The 19,483-nt window shown below is 44.6% G+C and overlaps 4 protein-coding genes across 7 annotated transcripts; 2 read left to right on the forward strand and 2 right to left on the reverse strand.

Annotated features, from left to right (window-relative positions):
* Positions 1-21: 21 nt before the first annotated feature.
* On the reverse strand, positions 22-945 carry LOC122620339. The gene has a single exon (XM_043797759.1). It carries the CDS (start codon positions 802-804, stop codon positions 136-138), a length of 669 nt encoding a protein of 222 aa, XP_043653694.1. The 5' UTR covers positions 805-945; the 3' UTR covers positions 22-135.
* On the reverse strand, positions 884-2,712 carry LOC122620338 (band 7 protein AGAP004871). 2 transcript variants are annotated; one of them, XM_043797757.1, is made up of 5 exons: positions 2,566-2,712; positions 2,366-2,510; positions 1,945-2,304; positions 1,724-1,889; positions 884-1,663 (listed from the first exon to the last, which is right to left on the reverse strand). In XM_043797757.1, exons 1-5 carry the CDS (start codon positions 2,627-2,629, stop codon positions 986-988), a joined length of 1,413 nt encoding a protein of 470 aa, XP_043653692.1. In that variant the 5' UTR covers positions 2,630-2,712; the 3' UTR covers positions 884-985. The 2 variants fall into 2 exon arrangements, with proteins under 2 accessions (XP_043653692.1, XP_043653693.1); XM_043797758.1 differs by lacking the exon at positions 2,366-2,510 and having other exon boundaries at positions 2,566-2,663.
* Positions 2,713-4,330: 1,618 nt separating this feature from the next.
* Positions 4,331-6,722, forward strand: LOC122620391. The gene has a single exon (XM_043797825.1). It carries the CDS (start codon positions 4,455-4,457, stop codon positions 6,588-6,590), a length of 2,136 nt encoding a protein of 711 aa, XP_043653760.1. The 5' UTR covers positions 4,331-4,454; the 3' UTR covers positions 6,591-6,722.
* Positions 6,723-11,793: 5,071 nt separating this feature from the next.
* On the forward strand, positions 11,794-14,229 carry LOC122620706 (band 7 protein AGAP004871). 3 transcript variants are annotated; one of them, XR_006326147.1, is made up of 8 exons: positions 11,794-12,008; positions 12,068-12,218; positions 12,278-12,640; positions 12,699-12,864; positions 12,924-13,188; positions 13,263-13,359; positions 13,421-13,462; positions 13,653-13,715. XR_006326147.1 is itself a non-coding variant. In XM_043798301.1 (8 exons), the coding sequence occupies exons 1-8, from the start codon at positions 11,795-11,797 to the stop codon at positions 13,853-13,855; spliced, it is 1,494 nt and encodes a 497-aa protein (XP_043654236.1). In that variant the 5' UTR covers position 11,794; the 3' UTR covers positions 13,856-14,229. The 3 variants fall into 3 exon arrangements, 2 of the variants coding, with proteins under 2 accessions (XP_043654236.1, XP_043654237.1); XM_043798301.1 differs by adding an exon at positions 13,797-14,229 and having other exon boundaries at positions 12,924-13,359; XM_043798302.1 differs by lacking the exon at positions 11,794-12,008 and adding an exon at positions 13,797-14,229 and having other exon boundaries at positions 12,201-12,218; positions 12,283-12,640; positions 12,924-13,359.
* The last annotated feature ends 5,254 nt before the right edge of the window (positions 14,230-19,483 follow it).

Consider the following 19,483-nt stretch of genomic DNA (forward strand, 5'->3'; position numbering starts at 1 on the left):
TTACAAATTATTTTTTCCCTAGCTTGCTGTTGTTATTTTAATACAGATTTATTTTAATCAATGCAAAGTTGTAGTCGAATGTCGAAATTTCTGCAAATGTAAATTTTAATTGAAATAAAACCAATGTAAAACTAGTCATTGTGGACTTTCAGTTTCGGACTGATTTTTTCGATTGCGCCCAATAAATTTAGACCACTTGATCCTGTATTTTCTTTTTGGACTGCAGAAGGATAGGGGTGATCCGGCCAAAGGTTGACTGGTAGAAAGATCCGTTTCCTTTTCATCAGTTCTTGGTAAAGATTCGGTAGCTCCTTGTGATGATTCGAACTCCGTTCCTAAGCCTGGAGATGCGGAGACAGGCGACCTTCTGTTGAAATCCATTAGATGGCAGTAGTTAGCCCTCAAAACACCCTGTTTAGAAGCGCTGTAGTTTAGGGGATTACCATCCCAGTCCGCCACTTCGTCAAAGCAACGAACTTTGTGGCTTTTGTATCTTGGAGTTGAACCTCCTGAAACTCGGCTTTCATCCTTGCTGTTTTTCTTAACCTGCTCGGGTTGCGAAAAGAGACAGCTTCTCGAAATTACCCAGATCCAGAATCCGATCAGGAAAAGCAAAAAGGTCAGCATGAGGCACAGGATCATGGGACTGACCTCGAACTCGTCCTGACCCTCGGATTCCAGCTCACGCTTCAGTTGCATGCATTCCTGGGATGTGATCAGCTTATGTTCCGGTAGCTTGTGGATGCTCTCTTCTGACTTCCATTTGGGCTCAGGGCCATCAAATGCTTCCTTAAGGATTGACATTTTAACAAATTAATGTATTTTATGTATTAGGGAGTTGAAAAATTGGTGGGTCTCACAATGAAATAAAATTCATGACGCGTTAATTGTGTTGAGTTTTTTGATAAACCCTGAAAAATACTCTTTACTCGAAGGATATGAACATCCGTATTAAGCATTTTCTATCTAAAAGAAGATCCCAGTCTTAAAAGTAATAATTTTTGTCGGCCTTTGGTACTTTTGGATCCTTGTCCGGAGGTGGAGGAGAAGTGGCTTTGGGTGGCGGTACGGGACGTTCCGGAATGGGAGGAAGAGTTGGATGTGGAGGAATGGGAGGCAGCTTCGGGTGAGACGGCACCGGAGGCAGTGAGGGAGGATCAGGACGCGGGGGAATCGGAATGGAGGAAGGCTTAGTAGCAGGAGAACTGGGACGGGGTGGTGGCTTGGTCAGAAGTGGATAGGGTTCGATTCCATCATCTGTTCGATTGGATCTAGGCGACGGCTGACCACTTTCCGGACGAACTCGTCGACTGCTAGATGGTTGTTCGCCATCATTGCCAGCTCGCGAGGGTCTGAAGAATGGAGGCCACAGCCAAGAACGCGGCGGTTTGGTTTCGTCCGCGTTCTCCTTGGTTTTAGGTGTGCCATCTGTTTGGGCATCATTGAGGAAATCCGGGGGAGAGTCATTGATATAAACTTTTGGTGAAAATAAATGTAAGTAATCATATTCGTCATCGCTATCCCTCCTGTCGTCATCATCTTGTGCTGTTTCCGACGAGTCCTTTCCATCCATAAACGGTTCCATAATTTCCAAGGGGATAGGGAAAAGCACATTAATCCGGTGTTCCTTTGCCAAAGAACAGAGAATCTGCAGATGCCTTAGCTAAGTTGGACAGAAAGAGTCAAGACTGTGATTTTTCGCTTGATTAGCATTAGCGATTACTTGTAGGGTAATTTGGTTATCCGACATCACATCAGAGCATTCTTTCAAAGCCTTCGAGGCTTTGGCTTCTCCTTCGGCCAAAATGATCTTGGCCCTGGCCTCCCTCGTCGCCTCCGCTTCGGTGGCCAATGATCGCGCCAGACTACTTGGCAAAGCTATCTCCATCCTGTGGAAGGGATGCCAGACAGTAGAGATCACTAAAATTTCAAGGATTAGCTTACATGTCCACTCGTTCTACGCGCACGCCCCATTGTTCTGTGATCTTTGCGACTGCCAGCTGGATTTCCCGGGAAAGCTGCTGTCTGGATGCCAGAAGTTCGTGGAGTCTCTTCGAACCCACAATGTTGCGAAGGGTGACCTGGGAGATCCTTTTGGTGGCATCCTTGGCGTCGTCCACCTTGATGATCGAGTTGATTGGATGGTAGATGCAGTAGAACACCACTGCGTTCACTGTGATCGTCACCGAGTCGTTGGTGAGCATCTCCTGGGGATGCACATTAACCACATCGGTGCGAATGTCCACCGTATTAAACGAATCTATGCAGGGAAGCTGAAAAACTAGGCCTGGTCCTAAGCAGCTCCTGAAAATAAAATTCTTGTTATACTTTATAGATCATACATTTTAGTGGAGAATAGGTGTACCTAATACGACCCAATCGGAATATCACAAGTCTTTGGAACTCAAAGGCTATACTCAGACAAAAACACAGCGAGAAAGGAAGGAAAACTACTACAAAAATCCATGACACGACCACTGCTATTTTTTCAAAAATGTAATTGTTGTTATCTATAAGGAGAATAAATTGGGAAAATGTTAGTTATTCAGGTCCCTCAATTCTTACCATCTTCTGTGTTGGGTTCCACATTATCTTGCTTCTCAAACTCGACTGCATAGCGCTCCCTCATTACAAGAAATTTTTGAACGACAATTAAGATAGATAGATTTCATTGAATGTTATTTCAAATGTATGTTATTTAGGGTATTTATTAAACACCCCAATCCACTTATTGCCGTGCACTTTCCCAGGGTTAAATCATTTCCAATTTAATCATTTGCATATTGCGCTCGCAGGGGTAACTGAACAAACTAAAATTTTATATGAAATTTTTGAAATTACGTTTTCCATCCCCGAATGGAAAACTTTATTTTCGGCAGCAAAAACGGAAGCAAACAAAAATTCTCAGGATGGTGGGTTACAAATAAAAATTGTCCACAAAATAAAATAGAAGGCAGAAACTTTATCGCAGAGCGAAGCTGGCAAAAGTTCACAGGGCAAAAGGAGAAAACTTTTGTTTTCTCGCCTTCTTTGCTCTATGTTCACATTTTTTTCATTTTCATGAAGCGACAAACAAATGGAAACTGACTGACCAGGCTTTAATACTGCAGAATGGTTTGGGGAGCGGGGTAATAACTTCGAAATGACTTTTGTTGCTTCCTTGTGGCAGTCTGGAAGTTGCCACTCTTTTTTATACAACTCTTATATATATTTTGGTTTTTGTTTTTGTTTTTGCCTTTCCGTGACCACATGTGCCAGGCTTAAAGAAAGTTTTCCTTCTCTCACCAGATTCATGGCCCGAACGCCATCATAAAGTAATTTATGTGATTTGCCCATTCTTCTGGTGACCCCGGTCCGGCGGCCATCCAGATCCACACCTCCTGCCACAATATATCTGATTGCAAGTGCAGCGACATATGGTCAAGTCCGAGTTCGAGCTCGAGCTCGAGCTGGAGTCCAGCCAATTATCCTGGCGCGTCACATAGAAAATTACTCTATTATATTTTGCTCTGATGATGGATAAAGTTATTAGTCCCCAAGGGGGCGAGAGTGTGGCTTGTGGGCGTGGGTCAGGGTTTGGGTGAGGGTGTGGGTTCTGCGATGAACTGCGAAACAAAGAGCAAATGAATGTCCTGACCCGCTCTGATAAACTAATCCATCATTGTCAGATGTCAGTTGTCGGGACGGAAAATGGGGCTTCCTCGTATGGAGCATACGTACGAGCGAACTGCGGAGGAAAACAATACGGAATACGGGATACGGGAATCCACCTGTTGCCTGATGGAAGGTGGCAAATTAATGGCTTTTCAGTGCAGTCTCAGATACCGATGCAATTGCCTCAATCATCGCCGATAAGTGTGTTGGCGTGTGAATGGAGCTCGGATGGGTTGAACGATGCATGCGAAAAGGTATTTATCAGTGGCCCGGTTTTTATGTAGCACAGTGACAACCAGTTGCCATTTAAGTACAAATGGGTGTGCGACTTAATGCAGGTATTTCACAAGGAAAACGAAGTCTACACTTTCGTATTCAATTGGGAGGTATAATTTTGGCTAAAACTACTGATCAATTTAAGTACAAATGGGTGTGCTACTTAATGCAGGTATTTCACAAGGAAAACGAAGTCTACACTTTCGTATTCAGTTGGAAGGTATCATTTTTGCTAAAACTGCTGATTAATTTAAGTTCAAATGGGTGTGCGACTTAATGCACGTATTTCACAAGGAAAACGAAGTCTACACTTTCGTATTCGATTGGAAGGTATAATTTTGGCTAAAACTACTGAACCCCTTATGACGAAAAGTGTGCGTTTTAACTTAAAACAAAAATGATTTGGTTCAGTTTATACTTAGCTTCAAGCCTTTGCATACATAGCATCAACAAAATTTAAAGTGATTTTATTTAGCCTATTTTTTTCTTCTTTCGCGGTACCAAATAAATTTTTGGAGTAAACCATGCGGGACAAGCCAGCACCAGTGGGGGCCTCATGGTACACCAACTTATCCGACTTTCAAGTGCAGGCCGTCGAGGCACTGGCCTTCTCCATCCGCGATGACCACGCCGAAGGAACCGTGTACCGCACCCAGTTCTGTCTCAGTCGCTTGGGAGTCACTCCCATGGTGAAGACGCGAATGCTGCGCAAGCTAATCGGGATTTGTCGCGGCAGCGACTTGGCCTTCCTCTACTTTCTGCTGGAGGCGTGCTACAAGGGCGCAGGAGCTGTCTACAGCGAACAGATCCTGATGTCGGCCATCACCTACTTGGATCTGGAGATGACCATGAGGGAATTGGACAAAATCCTGCCGCCGGGAGTGGAACGGCTAAATAAGAAAGAGTCAATAGCTCCCGCAGGGGAATATCGTTCCATCTCGATGCCAACACCTTCACCGACCAGACGGTCATCGGATCCCCAAAAAGTTCGCTCCCCCTACTTCACCTCGTTGCCCAAACCCAAGGTTCCCAAGGGTGGCGACAAGTACACTTCCAAGCGACCCTGCCACGTCGTCTCCTTTCCATTTTGGCCCGCCGGCGAGAGGCCCAACTACAAGGTGAACGAGGAGAACCGCTGGTTCGCTGCGTACAGGTTCCAACCGGTGAAGCGGATGCTCTTCCAGATGGTGGGCGACATCATGACGGACTACTGGGCGAAGATAGATGGTGCTCAGCCGGCGGAGAACGAGGAGATGCCCATATGCGAGTTCCATAAGGAGGCGCGGCGTCAGGAGCAGCTGGTGAAGGATGCAGCTGTGGTCAAGGCACATAAACAGTGCTTGGCTCTAGTGGATATCACTTCACGCCAGGATGCCCTCCTTAGGAAGCGAATTGTGGCCCAGTTGGAAAGGGACATTGAGGAGTTCACACTGCGATGGAAACGACTTCGTGAGCGCCACCACACGGACGTCGTCTTGGTGGAGGATCACGATCAGATCTGTTCGGTGGGCAAGGTGCCAACGGCTGTGCAGGAGATCAAGGTGAAGTACCTATCCCAGGAGGCGGACATCGGACGTCTGAGTGCCAAGCCCACCTTGGGTGTCCATGTGATTACCGGCAGGGGCCACGTGAGTCGGCTAAGCAAAGTGCGGGTCTCGGATCCCGATGATGAAATCACATGCCCCACGCTGCCCGAGGAGGGGAAGCTTTCCAAATGTCCACCCTCTATACTGGGACACGTCAAACGTCCGCGCAAGGTGTCTATCACGCAATCGAAATTCGGCGAAGAAAAGCAATCCACCTGCAAGAAACCTTCGAAGCCGGGACGCTTTTTCGTGGGTCCTCAGCAGCACGGTCCTTTCATGTTCAACTACCATGCGGTTGCACCGCAGGATCAGAGTCCGGTTCCCAGGGATGTGATGCGTGCGCAGGCCATCCGCTCCTTAAAGGAGCAGAGCTGCCCCTCCAGCGAGGATGGCTACAACGGACGGATCAATCCCCGAGACCAGTTGGTGGCGGCCATCGTGGAGTGCGCCCAAAATATGTGGTTCGGCTCCTTGGAGGCTCACCAACGGCGCCAGTCAGCTGGCCAATCCGAAAGCCCAATCACTTTTAAAGAGCCAGCCAAGAATGAGCCGGAAGAAATCTGCAAAACACAGGACGCCATGGATTGGACAAAGAACATCAAAAAGTTCGACCCAAACAACCAACACTTAATGGAGCGCCTGCTGCGCGATGGATTATCCATACTGAGACAGGATCCACGCTGCGTCTTTGCAGCGTTTCCCGACTCGCACAAGTCCTTTGTGATGCTCGAGTGGATTAAGCGTCGGTATGGGAAAACCTACTGCCACGAGGAGATTGTCGATCAGATTGAAAAGGGACTGACCACCTTTGCGAAAGTGGAGAACCAACTGAACCAAGCACCCAGTGCAAAGCGCGAAGGCTTCTCGGCAGAGGACACCTTCGATGACTTTAAGCGTCTGCACGCGCTGGCCAATAAAATAAAAGCCGAATACCGAATGCCGTTCAACGACAAGATCCTGAACCTGACGAGGATCTGCTGGAGTGCCCTGAGTCCCCACTTGGCCAGAAGTTCCTCCATGCTCAAAACCTTCTTCGCCTATCTGCCAGTTCGTTACGCTGACATGCTGAAATAGGATGAGGATCATAGTTCGGATAGGAAATTAATTGTTGCTAAATTGTTTGTTGTTAAATTCTTTGTAGTGTCCAGTTTTAATGTATGTTGATATATTGATGCATGTAATATAATCGGATTTGTTTAAACCGACGAACTGAAGGAGATTTTATTTGTATATATATATATAGTAAGTAATATACATTTATAGTTATTTTAAAGGCGAGAAGTAACTTGCGTACACTTACAAATTGCGTACAAATTTTAGATAATTGAGTAAAAATAATAGGCTCCGCTTCCGCTTGCACCTAAGAAAAACTATTCAAACTAAACGCATCCAATATAGATGAGAAAATTTAATTAATGACCGGCATACAAATAAGTGGATAGCGTGCCGTGCCATGGCATGTCCTGCGGAATCCCCGCAAAATTCATTGAAATTACCAAGCGTGAAATGAGCAGCTGTCACAGCGGCACAAAGGACATCCTGAACGAGGCGACTTGAGTCGACTCCTGACCGACATGCAAAGCCCACGATGAAGGCGGAGAAGAATGATTCCGATATTCACACTCGCCGATTCTGGTTTCTCTTATATTTCCGGAAGAGAAAGTTTTTTTTGGATTAAGTATTGGAATCTGCCACAAGTTGCTGCCAAAGTGACAGAATTTCGTATAATAAAAACCGTAACTAAAGAATGAGCAATGAAAATCACTATGACGACTTTTTTTCATTTACCAAATTGTTTTAATAATTTTTGGCTTTTTGTTTTGTGGCTACATCAGTATATTCAGTTAAAGTTGGCAAATGGGACCCTTTAAAAAGAATCAATTGTTTAAGAGCCCCGCGTAAAAACCACTACATGTAAAACTCTTTAGAAGTATGGCTAAAATTTTCGAAGAGAAATCCGGAACGACCCCTTTTTGCTTTGACACAACGAAGAGGAGTCGAAAGCATCCTGAGATCTAGACAGAAGGCGAATGGCAATTTGAAATTTCATTAAATTTGTCTCAATGCAGCAGACACTTTTTCCCACTTTCGGTTTCTTTTTTTGGAATCCATTGTTCGGCGTTGCAAATGAATGGTGCGAAAGGAGAAATTTGCCATGGAAATCAGCACAGATGACTGGGCAACGATGGTGTTCGGTGGAAAGTGTGGAAATTGTGGAAAGTCCCAGAAATCCTAGAAAAGGACATTCAATGAGCGTGCAGCATTTGTGGCCACCAATGTTTCGACTGAATTCAATATTGCCCTAACTGTTTTCGCTAGCTGTTTAAGCCATAAATTAATGTTGCCGAGAAACGGAGCTGTTAATTCCCACAATCAGCCAGTAGCATTGTTGGCCCCGGTATAAATCTGGACCGGCGATAATTCCACGTCAGCACACGAGCATACGTATTCCTTTAGCCGGAAATGTCCGGACGGCGACTTCAAGGAGCCAAAAGCAACAAGCGTCTAAAAGATAAAATCCCTTTTTTTTCATCCGTTTCTCGTGCGGATTTGTGCGCTTACTAAAGTGCAGGAAAGTCCAAATGCCGTGACATCAGCAGCTGGGTGGGGGCATCCAGACATCGGTGGGCTGGGAAATACGTAAATTTTCCAAGCGGGTAAAAATGTGAAAATGTGTTGGTATTAACAATGCCAAAGCTGAGCTTAGATAAAACGGCAAGCAAAGAGAATAAGAACGACGGAGAAGAAAAGTGGAAAGACGGAACAGAGTGGCGCAGGATAAGGATGTGCAGGTGACCAGTAAGTCGGTCTGCTTAGGCCATCTAATACCACCAGGTGCACCTGGGTGTGGCTGTGGAAGCATTCACTTAGCCTATGGATGCTTTCAGTCACTATGCTTGTGTGGAAGTTCAGTTAAAATAAACAAATAGCAAACACTCCAAGTCAAATCTTTTTAGCAGTGTTATTAGCTTCATCTCATTCAATTTTTCTTTTACCTTTAGTTGTGGCTTACTCTTTACAATCTCACACAAGTAAAATGCCTTTATTGGGGATACAAATATTAAACTATAGCTTCGGATTTTATCCTTGACAAATGTAATATTTGTAAAGCATACGAAATTTACAAATTGAATTATGGGGTTAAGTATGTCTTCATTGAATTCGATACACTACGAACTAGACTGCTTTCCCAGAACTTCCACTAGCACACTGAGCCGATTTTCCGCTACTTACGTTTCTTATCCCTTTGTGTAAGTAACGCTGTAACGCCGTAAGTCCTGAGTTCTCAGAAAGCTCTTGTCGAACATTGAGCCGCACATGTTTGGCAAAATGTTTGTCCTTGTCAGCAAAATCCTGGCCTTGACTTAATTTATGCTCGGCAAAAGGTTGATGATATGCATAAACATGTGTTGGGTGCTCAACTGAGGCGTATAAATGTCTTGCTAATGACACTCGTCCAAACACACATCCATTCACACACGCACAAAAACACCCACAAAGGAAGGGCCAATTGTTATTTAAATTGCGTGTTGACTTTGCTTAAAAGTCAAACATTCGGCAACGCAAAATTCCGGAAAACACCAGAGGAACTGGCTAAAAGAAGCGGCTGAAGATGGAAATTATGCGATACGGAAACGAATCTGGGGTATTCACATAAACGAGCGGGGGCCCAATAGACAATCGACATGGAAAACCCAGTCAGAAACCCACTAACGAGCACATTTAGCCTGAATTTTTTCCACCGCTTTCAACATTTTTTTTCGGCCCTATGAGTGTGATCCTGTTTCGCGTATTCCCATTCATGTCTTCCACTTCATTCATTCTTAAGCTCCAGGGCGCTCCAATTTTCGGCTTTCGGTGCTCCTGCGGTCACACACTCCAAATGCAGTTTCAGCTGCATGTGACTGGGACGATGGGTGGGCAAAATGGGCTGGTGGCCAGTGGATTTGAGGTCAAAGACCCTTATACCCTGGCTGAGAGCTATCTCTATTTGTTTTGGAGTGGCGAGTGCACTCGGGTTTATATACAGATAAAAGGTAAACTTGGAAACACAGTTCTTGACTTAAACTGAAGTTTTGTATTCTGAGAATTTTCGCAGTTTAAAAGATTTAAATTATATCTTTTCATATTAAAGTAGAAAGCTGGCATAGATGGAAATTTTTTAAAGGGTCTATACATAATTGTAAACTTGTAAACTTGCTTTTTAACAGTTTACCTATTACATTTTCCTATTCAGTATTTTTCAAAATATTATAGGGATAACAAAGTGCGTTGGAACGTCGGTTTCAATAGAAACCCCTTACCATATCCTGCCCATCTGCTTATTTTGGCCTAGTTATTACCATCCGCCATTGCTGTTGACTCTAACTTCATTTGGGCCTCGTATTCATTAGAACGTGGCCAGACTGAGGGCAAAACCAGAGTGGCCCACCAGCCACCAAAAACCGGGGCTGAACCAGTCAATTTGTTGGATCAAAGCTGGCGCAGCTCACTGGAAAACAAACATCAAGTATTCAACTAATGGTGCTCTAATTATTTCGTTATTCACCCTCCCCAAAAAAAGTGCGCAATGAAATCGGCCATTGTTTTTTTCCTAATTAGATTTTTCAGAGCGAAATCGTTAAATCGCTTTTCATGTTAATTTGGAAATTCCCCCAAAAACGGACACCCACCCCACACCCACTTTTCCCGCCACCCAAGGCCGCAGAAAACCGTCGATGGGAATAAAATAAACCAATTTCCTATCGTCGCATTGCCGAAGGCTTCCGGTTGGGCGGGCGGATCCGGAACCGAATCCGGAGTTGACCGCAGACGCGGATGTGTGTGTCGAAATTTGGCATGAAAATGAAAATGGAAACGAAACGAAAACGAAAACTTTTCCACCACACCCACCCCCAGCGGGCGCGTGGTGCCCGGAGCAGCGGCCCTTGCCTACCACAACCGAAAGTTGTGTAAATGTGGGTATTTGAGCCCGGGAAAGCATAAATATCGGCATAGTCCAAATGTCACGCTTCCGCACCCCGAAACTCGAAACCCCAAACCCGAAAACCAAGCTGGCAAATTGAAATAGAAACAATTTTCGAGCGGTTTTTTGGCCGCTGCATTTCCACACGAGCATTTGTCGCTGCACGTTTTAACCCAATTTTGGGTGCTCGCCCAGCCACGTGGCTTTTAATTGAGCTCCCACCGTCAGTCACATCTAATTATAATTGCCCGCGATGGGAGCCGGCGAAATTGGGCAGCCCCATCATCCGGGAATCTTTTCGCGGGGCCACGCTGACTTGGCCAAGTTAATATTTCAATGCTATCGTGCCAGTCATCGTCACGTTCACGCCGCCAGGTGTTATCATCGGAGAAGCCTTCTCACCATCCAGTCCCGTCCCCTTCCCCGTCCCCGTCCCCGTCGCCGTCCCCGTCTCTCCTACTTCTGGCCACTTTTCCAACTTTGCTCAGTGCTTTGGGTTTTCCGCGTCACAAAGGGTGCTGGCAAGAAGCCCGCCAAACGGCTTTTGTTACTAAAATTAGGAGCTCTTCGTGTTGGGTTCATTTTTCCATGTCAGATTTTGACACTTTCGCCGCGGCACCTCCGGCCCACGGTACAGTGCGTTTCAAAGTTGTAACAGCAATAGGGAAATACTTAATAACTTCGAGAGCGATATGTCGGCAGGGCAATTCATATAGAAGTTTTCAATAATGCTGCTACTTTTAAAGTTGGAATAGTTTAGAACGAATAACCTGCGATAGCAAAAGAAGTTTCCATTAATAAATTATGCCAAGTACTCTACTTTCATTTGATGTATTACACTGTTTGGCGTATTGTCCATTGTCCTCATTTCGCATTATGTATTATGCACTCTGCTAATTAGTGCCATTTTTCAAATGAACACTAGAATCGCGAATATTCTTATGGCATCAAATCCGGCGGTTACATCTTTGCCCAATATGTATTTCCATTAGCTTCCGATCCCTCATCTCACATGCTGAGCATTTTCCCCTGCTGTCACCGACGAGTTCTCTGGGAAAATGTGGCTTGCTTATAAGCAGAGTAATGTGCACTTTTGGTGTTTTTGTGGGTCGACAGTGAATGGGTTGCAGTTGAGCTTTTCTAGCTGGAAAAAAGGGAAATTTATGAGCTCTTGCGGGTTATGTGCAATTCAACACCCTCTTATTTGCTCGAATTTTCCACACTTGCATGGCAAAAATAAATGGGAATATTCATAGGGGTATATCCGTGGTCTTCCTGGGTCAAATATTTTATTTCGTAGTGTTAGCTTTGCATGAAACATCATACACACACAAGTAACGAAATATTTCTTTTTATACTAGATTCTATTATCAAATTCGGCGTTATGAACGAGCAGAATGAAAAGAAAGATGCGGCATCTAATGGGGGGATGAGTAACCCTGACCAAATGAAAACCCCCAAGGATTTTAGGCGACCTTCAGCTGATGGTGGTGCTAAGCCTCCGCCAAGTCGATACATTCAAACCTGTATGAGCAATCAAGGGACATCTACCGGTTCTCTTCTAACAAGCCTGCCTACTTTTCAGCTGAGGACGATAAGGATTCCACGTTCGAGATGGTTCTAGTGAGAATTTGCTGGTTCCTTGTGATCATAACGTTCCCCCTTTCCATTATGATTTGCCTAACCGTAGTTCCCGAGTACTCCAGAATGATTATACTTCGGCTCGGCCGTCTTAGGTGGACTTTTCCGTCGTTTACCAGTTTCTGATGTCTAATTCGACCTCTATCTCACCCAGGAAAGGTCTTCGAGGTCCGGGATTGGTGTTTATCCTTCCGTGCATCGATGAAACTCACCGAGTAGATATGCGCACCGACGTGGCCAATGTCCGCCCGCAGGATGTGCTTACAAAGGATTCGGTGACGATCACCGTAAATGCCGTCGTCTACTATTCCATTTACAGTCCCATCGACTCGATTATCCAAGTGGACGATGCAAAACAGGCCACCGAGCTGATTTCCCAGGTCACGCTGCGTAATGTAGTGGGATCAAAAACGCTCAATGTCCTCTTGACCTCCAGGCAGCAACTCTCCAGGGAAATCCAGCAGGCCGTATCAGGAATCACATACCGCTGGGGAGTTCGCGTTGAGCGGGTGGATGTGTAAGCAAATGTTATTTTACTAAAATCTCTTAATTATACATATATGTATCAAAAATAGAATGGACATCACATTGCCATCTAGTCTTGAAAGATCCTTGGCCAGCGAGGCTGAAGCTGTCAGGGAAGCTCGAGCCAAGATTATTCTGGCCGAGGGAGAGCTTAAGGCTTCGAAGGCGCTGAAGGAGGCCTCCGATGTGATGTCAGAGAACAAGATTACACTTCAGGTAAGAGTGAGGGTTTTGGCTTCAGGAAATAATACACTCTTTTTTATTTTCTGGCTTAGCTGAGGCATCTGCAGATCCTGTCGTCGATCGCCTCGGAGCGCAGAGTTAGGATAATTTACCCCATTCCTCTGGAGATTATGGAACCCTTTATGACTGGCAAGGAAGGGCAGAAAAAAGGCGGTGATGGTGGAAGCGGTGGTGGCAAGGAAACTAAGAAGGACGATGATGCCGGAGGTAGCACGGAAACCCGAAAGGAAGGTGGTGGTCCTGTTCGTTTCACTGACGGAAGTAGTGGGGGACTTTTGTCCAAATTTATCTTTGCTGGTAAGGACGAGAAGCAACAGACTTCTAGAGCTGGTGACAAATCAAGTGACCCAAATGAACCCTGCTCCTCAAAGAGTGTCTTGAACGGAACTGGTGAAGCCGTAGCATTAAATCAAAAGACCCACGAAGGCCAAGAAGAAAGGATAGATGAAGAAAATCGGAGACCCACATGTATATAAAACACTGTTTGCCATAGAAAGTTTAATGTGATTTTGATTATCATATTTTCTAGATGTCGCCTATGACGTTGAATGTGTTAAACGAAGTCCTGCAAGTATGGCCTATAATTTAAAGTTTTCTACACCCACATGATTTAATAAATTAAGTAAACAATTTTTCTAAATAAGCGCATCAAATCTAGTCACTAACTCAGTCAAAGCTAAGTTTGGCATGTGCTTAATTATTTAAATGTTACTATTAAAGATAAACTCGTATTAAAGCTTTTTATTTATCCTTGTTTCTAGAATTTGCCGATGACGTTGACACTGCCGAGGCGAATCAGAAGCGCACTGCTCCACGGCGACCAGGCGAGTGATATGAAATACGAAGTGATTTGTGGTCCCACCTCCTCTAACCGTTGCCATGTCCCGAAATTTCTTCTCCAACAGGAGGGCTGGCGTTTATGGACCTGCAATCTTATCGGGACTTCCTGCAAACTCGTTGGTAATCAGCCGGCGGGCTGGCAGCCTCGTGACAGCCTCCTGGCAGCAGGACAATGGGAAGGCCAAGCGTGAAATGAGCAACAGTCACGTCAGCCAATGGCACCACAAACTTGATTGAAGGGCATTATCCCTGCTCCCCTTTCCACCGGAGCGACATTGACACTGCCATTGAATGGCCTCCAAGCGGTTTTTTTGGGAAACGATAAAAAATAGCCGAACACTGGGTATTTTTCACTCGCGGTGAGAATGGATCTCGGGTGGCAATTTATCTCCGTTAATAAATTGAGAGTTTTCGAGTCCATACTTCAATGTGGGATAAAATACAGTTAAGCCTCTATCCCGACAATATTATTAAAGGTCTAAGCTCTTTCTTATTCAACTATAAACTGAGTCATATATTTTGAAATGACAATTCTATTCGGCTACTTTCCAAGTTCTTTGCATTTCTTACTGTCATAAATCTGAAATTATCAAGCGAACCAATTATCTCGCAATTATCCCAGACAGCAAAAATGTACTCAAAAGTCACTCAACAATTTTGGAGTAACATTATAAATTGCCTCAACTCTGCGCATTATTTAATTTGGACAAGGCAAAAAGTTGCCACAAAGTGGGCTGTGGGCGTGGCAGGATGGTAATGCGCTTTCTGTGTGTGTGGGCACGAATTTCGAGCGTGTGTGTGTGCATCGTAACGTAGCAACGAAAGTTCCTCAGCTAATGCGCAAGAAATTGCAAAGAAATCAAAAGGAAATGTGAGCTTGACAACAAGAGCTACAACCTACCAAAGTGTCAGAAGCTAAAAACATTAAGAACTGCAAATCTAAACTATGAAGTTTTACCAGTTTTGTTACAAAAAATGTGTTTTATATGATGTATAAGTAATATTTGGTAGAAGAACGCTTTTCACAAACACTGCAAAACCCTCTAGTTTGGAAATATAGTAGAAGATTAAAAATGAATTAGATCCTTCATTGGGTTAATAGTATTTCCACTTGTGGCAATAGCAAAGGTTATAGAATGATTTCCACGCAGCAGAGCTCCCACGAGCGCAGAAAAGTATGCTATAAATAGGTAGTGCAGAAAGTTTTAGCTCGAGGCATTTGACTCTGGAGTTTTGACTGGCTTTTTAGCATTTAATGGCAACTCGCTTGGGCTTCTTTTGTCGGAAGTGAGTTTTTGGCAGTGCTTTGTCGCTGTTTGCGCCTGTGCCTGTGCCTGTGTGTGTTTGCATTCTCATTTGTTTTTGCGTGGCTGTGTGGCTGTGTGGCAGGCGAGCGTGCGTAAGTTTGGCTGCGTGCTCATTGCCCTGTGCGTGTTCGAGCACACACACTCACACTCACCGGTGGATCCTTCCGCACTCATCCTTCTTTGTGCGAACGTGTTTATCCAGCTGGAATACCTGGCAGCATGAGTGTGTGCCTGCGGAGAACGGAGCTTTGAGTTTTGCGACAGGAGGTGGGAGCAGCAGCAGCAGCTGCGGCGGCTCTTTCTCACCCACTGCAGCTGCTCGGTGCAGGCGGCAATGCAAATTCAAATTTGATTTATGCAAATGGCACATGCAGCAGTAGCAGTAGCAACAGCAGCAGCAGAAGCAGAAAGTGGCGCTCAGATGCCGGGAACCCATGTTTGCACTTGCCACTCTCGCCAAGTGGCCAACAGCCAAATAAGCAATCCACCACATGAAAATGTGTGGATTACAAAGTCCCCATTCCCCCCGGAACGGAGATTCTTTAATTCACGTTTAAACAAAACGCTGACAAATGCCGGCTATGCCATTGGCTTTGATTTGTTTTCGCCTTCCTTCTTCGGGCGTGCACTTGACATTTGCTCATTTCAGTTGACCATCTCCTGTGCCTTCCTAACCCGTTGAAACACTTGAAGAAATGAAATAGGTTTTTGCTAGCCAAAAAGAGGAAATGAAATACCTATTTATGCAATTCTTCAATGCTTCTTATCAGGAATGGTTTTTTAGGAAATAGATATTAGTATCCATATTTTGGTGTGGGTTCATGTGGTTCAACCGCTGTAAGCCATTATTAGTTTATGAATTTAGGCGGTATTTGGATACCAGATACTAAAGTAAAGTAAAGTAGAGTTAGCTTTTGTGAGTGTACCACCACTGGCCTGCAATCATCCGGACTGGCTCCGGTTGACATATGTGGCACTGTGACCGTATATGTTCTGCCATCTGTTAACCCGGAGACGGGCCCATGAACGAAAAGGGGGAAAAGGGGCTAAAAGGAAACGGGGCGCAGAGGTTCAGCTGTCACTCAGATCTCTCCGCTTTGGTTTAACATTTCCCTTTTTTAGCTTATCCCAGTGACCTCACTGTGGGGATTTTGCTTTTTGGGGATTTTATTGACTCTGCGGAGCTGGGGAGCTCGCTCTCCTTTCTGGCTACTTTTTCGCTTTCGTGTTTGTCATTGTCAATCTCATTTATCGACATCCGTTTAATGTCCAGCAATTTGAATGGGGCAGACCTGAGTGGCATTCACTGCCTTACTCTATCATTCGCATTCCAGTTCAAGGTTGGATGTGATTTTCTCGGAAGCGTTTGGAGTTGTCTTACATCCGCTTAGATTTATCTTAAAGGCAGATGGATGATTACTGTCTTTATCGAGGATTGCAGGGAAATCTTTTCTTTTGATGAATTATTCAATGACGAGCAATCGGCTAACATTATTATGTTTAATAAAATTATTAAGCAATTCAATCTTAAACTGTCTAAGCATAAGCCAATAGCGTACGCAACCCTCTTCTATTTCAGGTACAACTCCTAATTGAGATGCTCGACATTGTCTGCATCATTAAGAAAACTTTGGGTTGCCACGGAAGGTGTGTGTTCGCAAACAATCATCCTAGTCGGAATCAGGTTCCTTCCTCGAGCCTAACCACCAAGACTTCGAACAAAAACATTCTCAGCTAAACAAGCTGTAAGCTGCCTGGTAATTGAAGCTGCATTGTTTGGCGTATGTCCAAAGACACGGCTTCAATCCCTGACATTGCACATTCCCAGCCACCAGTTGGGGTCTAAGGTGGCGGTAGGGACCCGATTGTGTAGGCAAACAATGGTCATGTTGGGGGAGGGGAATCCCGGTAAGCCAAACCGCTGTGCCGGAGAACTCTCAAGGGTCTCAAAGTGTGGTTAGTCCTACGGACTACGGAATGTTGAGTACCTTTGAGTGGAGGCAACGATTGCCTGGGTTTTCAGAAATTAACAAGACATTTATGCGGGGACACACACAAAGGTGTGTCTTCGACAATCGTATCCCCATCTTGTTCATCAACAACAAACTACTGTCTTGGCATAAATTAGCCGAGTGAGAAAGAGAGCGAGAGGAATGAGGTCCCTCGAGGAACTGGAACACATGTCCTTTGGTTGTCAAACAGGGCGAAAGAAATAACTTGCAAGCAGTGGAACTCCTTGGCCAGGTGGAGGGAAACCCAAATGCAAATTGTGTGTCGCAAAGTTGGCAGTCATAACTAACTCGGCGAAGACGACGACCGAATTTTGTTTGCCAACAACTCGGGAACTCTCGTGAAAGGAGCTGCTCCTTAATGAGAATGTGTCCAAAGAGGGCGGATTCGCAAAGATTGTTGTGGAATGTTGTCAACCCTGTACCATCAAGTACGAGCGAAGTGCCTGGCTTTCATTCCCAGTCACGCCAAATTGTCAGAAGCTAAGAATTTGGCATGAAATCCTGAATTAAAAGACAGGATGCCTCTTTAAAAGGGCTGGAGACAGTCCCAGCCTGTCGGCCGGCAGCTTCAATTTCATTAACTAAGTGGTCCATTCCAATTAAGTTCTGTGCATTCTGGAATAATATAAATTAATTAGAATATGCTAATGAGGCTAGCCTCCGCGTGGCATTACCGTGCAGGGTCAACTGAACTCGACTCGCCTCGCTGCGAGTCAATTGACTTGAATAAATTAGCGCTAGCGGATGCATGCTCGATTCCAGGACAGTTGGCTTTAACCGTCTATTGACCCATTCAGTTGGCCATTGAAAAGTCCATTCAGCGTCCTGCTCAAGGATTTTCCGTTTAAGTCAGGGCGGGGCTCACAGATGTCTAGCCCAGAATGTTTTATGGAAGCTGTTTGATTAAATGATTGATATACATTTTATTAAATGTCAAGCCCATGTAGACTGTTCCTTTTGATACCAGGATTTTGGAAGTAAACATTTACCTGCAGTTGGCAGGCGAATGAAACTTGTTTGATCCCAGCAAATTTTTCGGAAATTTAATTGAGAAATAAAATGCTTCAGGCAAAAAATTAAATCAAAAGCCAAGACGGTGGTTGAAAATTAAAATTGCAATAATGCTGAAGAGGCATTGAATTTGTTGACTAAATGTTATAAAAGATAATAAAATGATGTACTGATTATCTATGCGATAAATGGCTTGTATACTTGCCAGAATATCGAAAGTTATGCAAAATTTAAAGAACGCCACGGGATTGTACCTCAAAGAGAAAGAACGATATCATTCCAGCTGCATTTCGTTCGTCAGACCACATCATTTTCAATCGAATGTTTCACTAAAGACATCATTTCGTTGTGGAAATGTGAAGATAAAGTCATTTAGGTTCGAAAATGGCAACGACTATTGCATAAATTCGTGCCCGGACAGACGAAGAGAGTGGGCCACATCGTATTCTAATTCGATGGCAGCACACGCAGACAGGCAGGCATTCGACCTGGCCAAAACCCCTGCAGCCCCTCAAACTCCGTCCTCATCCTAGCCAGGATTGCCTGCGCAACTGTCTGGAACACTGCACTCACATTGGCCATGGTTTCTGGGACTGATGGGCGGGCAGGCGGGAAGGTAGGTGGCCAGCCATTCAGTCAGACATTCAGACCAGGCCAAGTAGCAGGCGTCAATAAAGCCAAATTCACGTCTAGGTGGCCTCCATCCCCCATCCCCCATCTCCCATCACCACATCATCATCGTGTTCGACCAGTTTTGGGGACAGGCAGACGAATTCATTTCGTCAGTTTAGGGAATCATCACTTATCGAATTTTTTCCCAGAGATATAGATTGGTTTGCACCCCCCTTTCGAGTCTTAACTAGAAAGGCAGCAGAAAAGTTGTCCAGACAATGGAAATCCTTTCGAAAACCAACCAATTAACAATTGTTTGCCAGCCTTTAAGTTCAGCTTAAATTGGCAACGGTTTCACCCATTCCACAGTCCTATCGAATACAATTTATCCACCATTTAACTCCATTGTTATGGCTGTCAAACTTTGAACTGTCATCAGCAAAGTGTAGCCTCTTGGGCTTTCAAAAACAATTGTTTAAATAATCATCACAATTAAATCGTTGTTTTCACATGACTGCACTTTTGAACTGAGCCACATAATGGGATTACCAAAACCTTTCTGGCATTTTGCCTAATCAGACAAATTAATCAGAAATCACCTGTTCGTAGCCCTTTCGGATGTGTTGAATGGAGTTGGCATCAGCTTTAATTATGGCCCTTGAATTTGTAATTGTCCTTAATGGAGCGAAATTAATTTCTTATCGGAACATTACAGCAATCTGGTTTCATCTCACCCGACACAATTAAGGCGCACAATTTAATATCAAGCATTTCTTCAAGACATTGGCCAAGCCATAAAACTGTTAATTG

The sequence above is a fragment of the Drosophila teissieri genome, chromosome 3R (genome assembly GCF_016746235.2).
Source record: "Drosophila teissieri strain GT53w chromosome 3R, Prin_Dtei_1.1, whole genome shotgun sequence".
Lineage (NCBI taxonomy): Eukaryota > Metazoa > Arthropoda > Insecta > Diptera > Drosophilidae > Drosophila > Drosophila teissieri.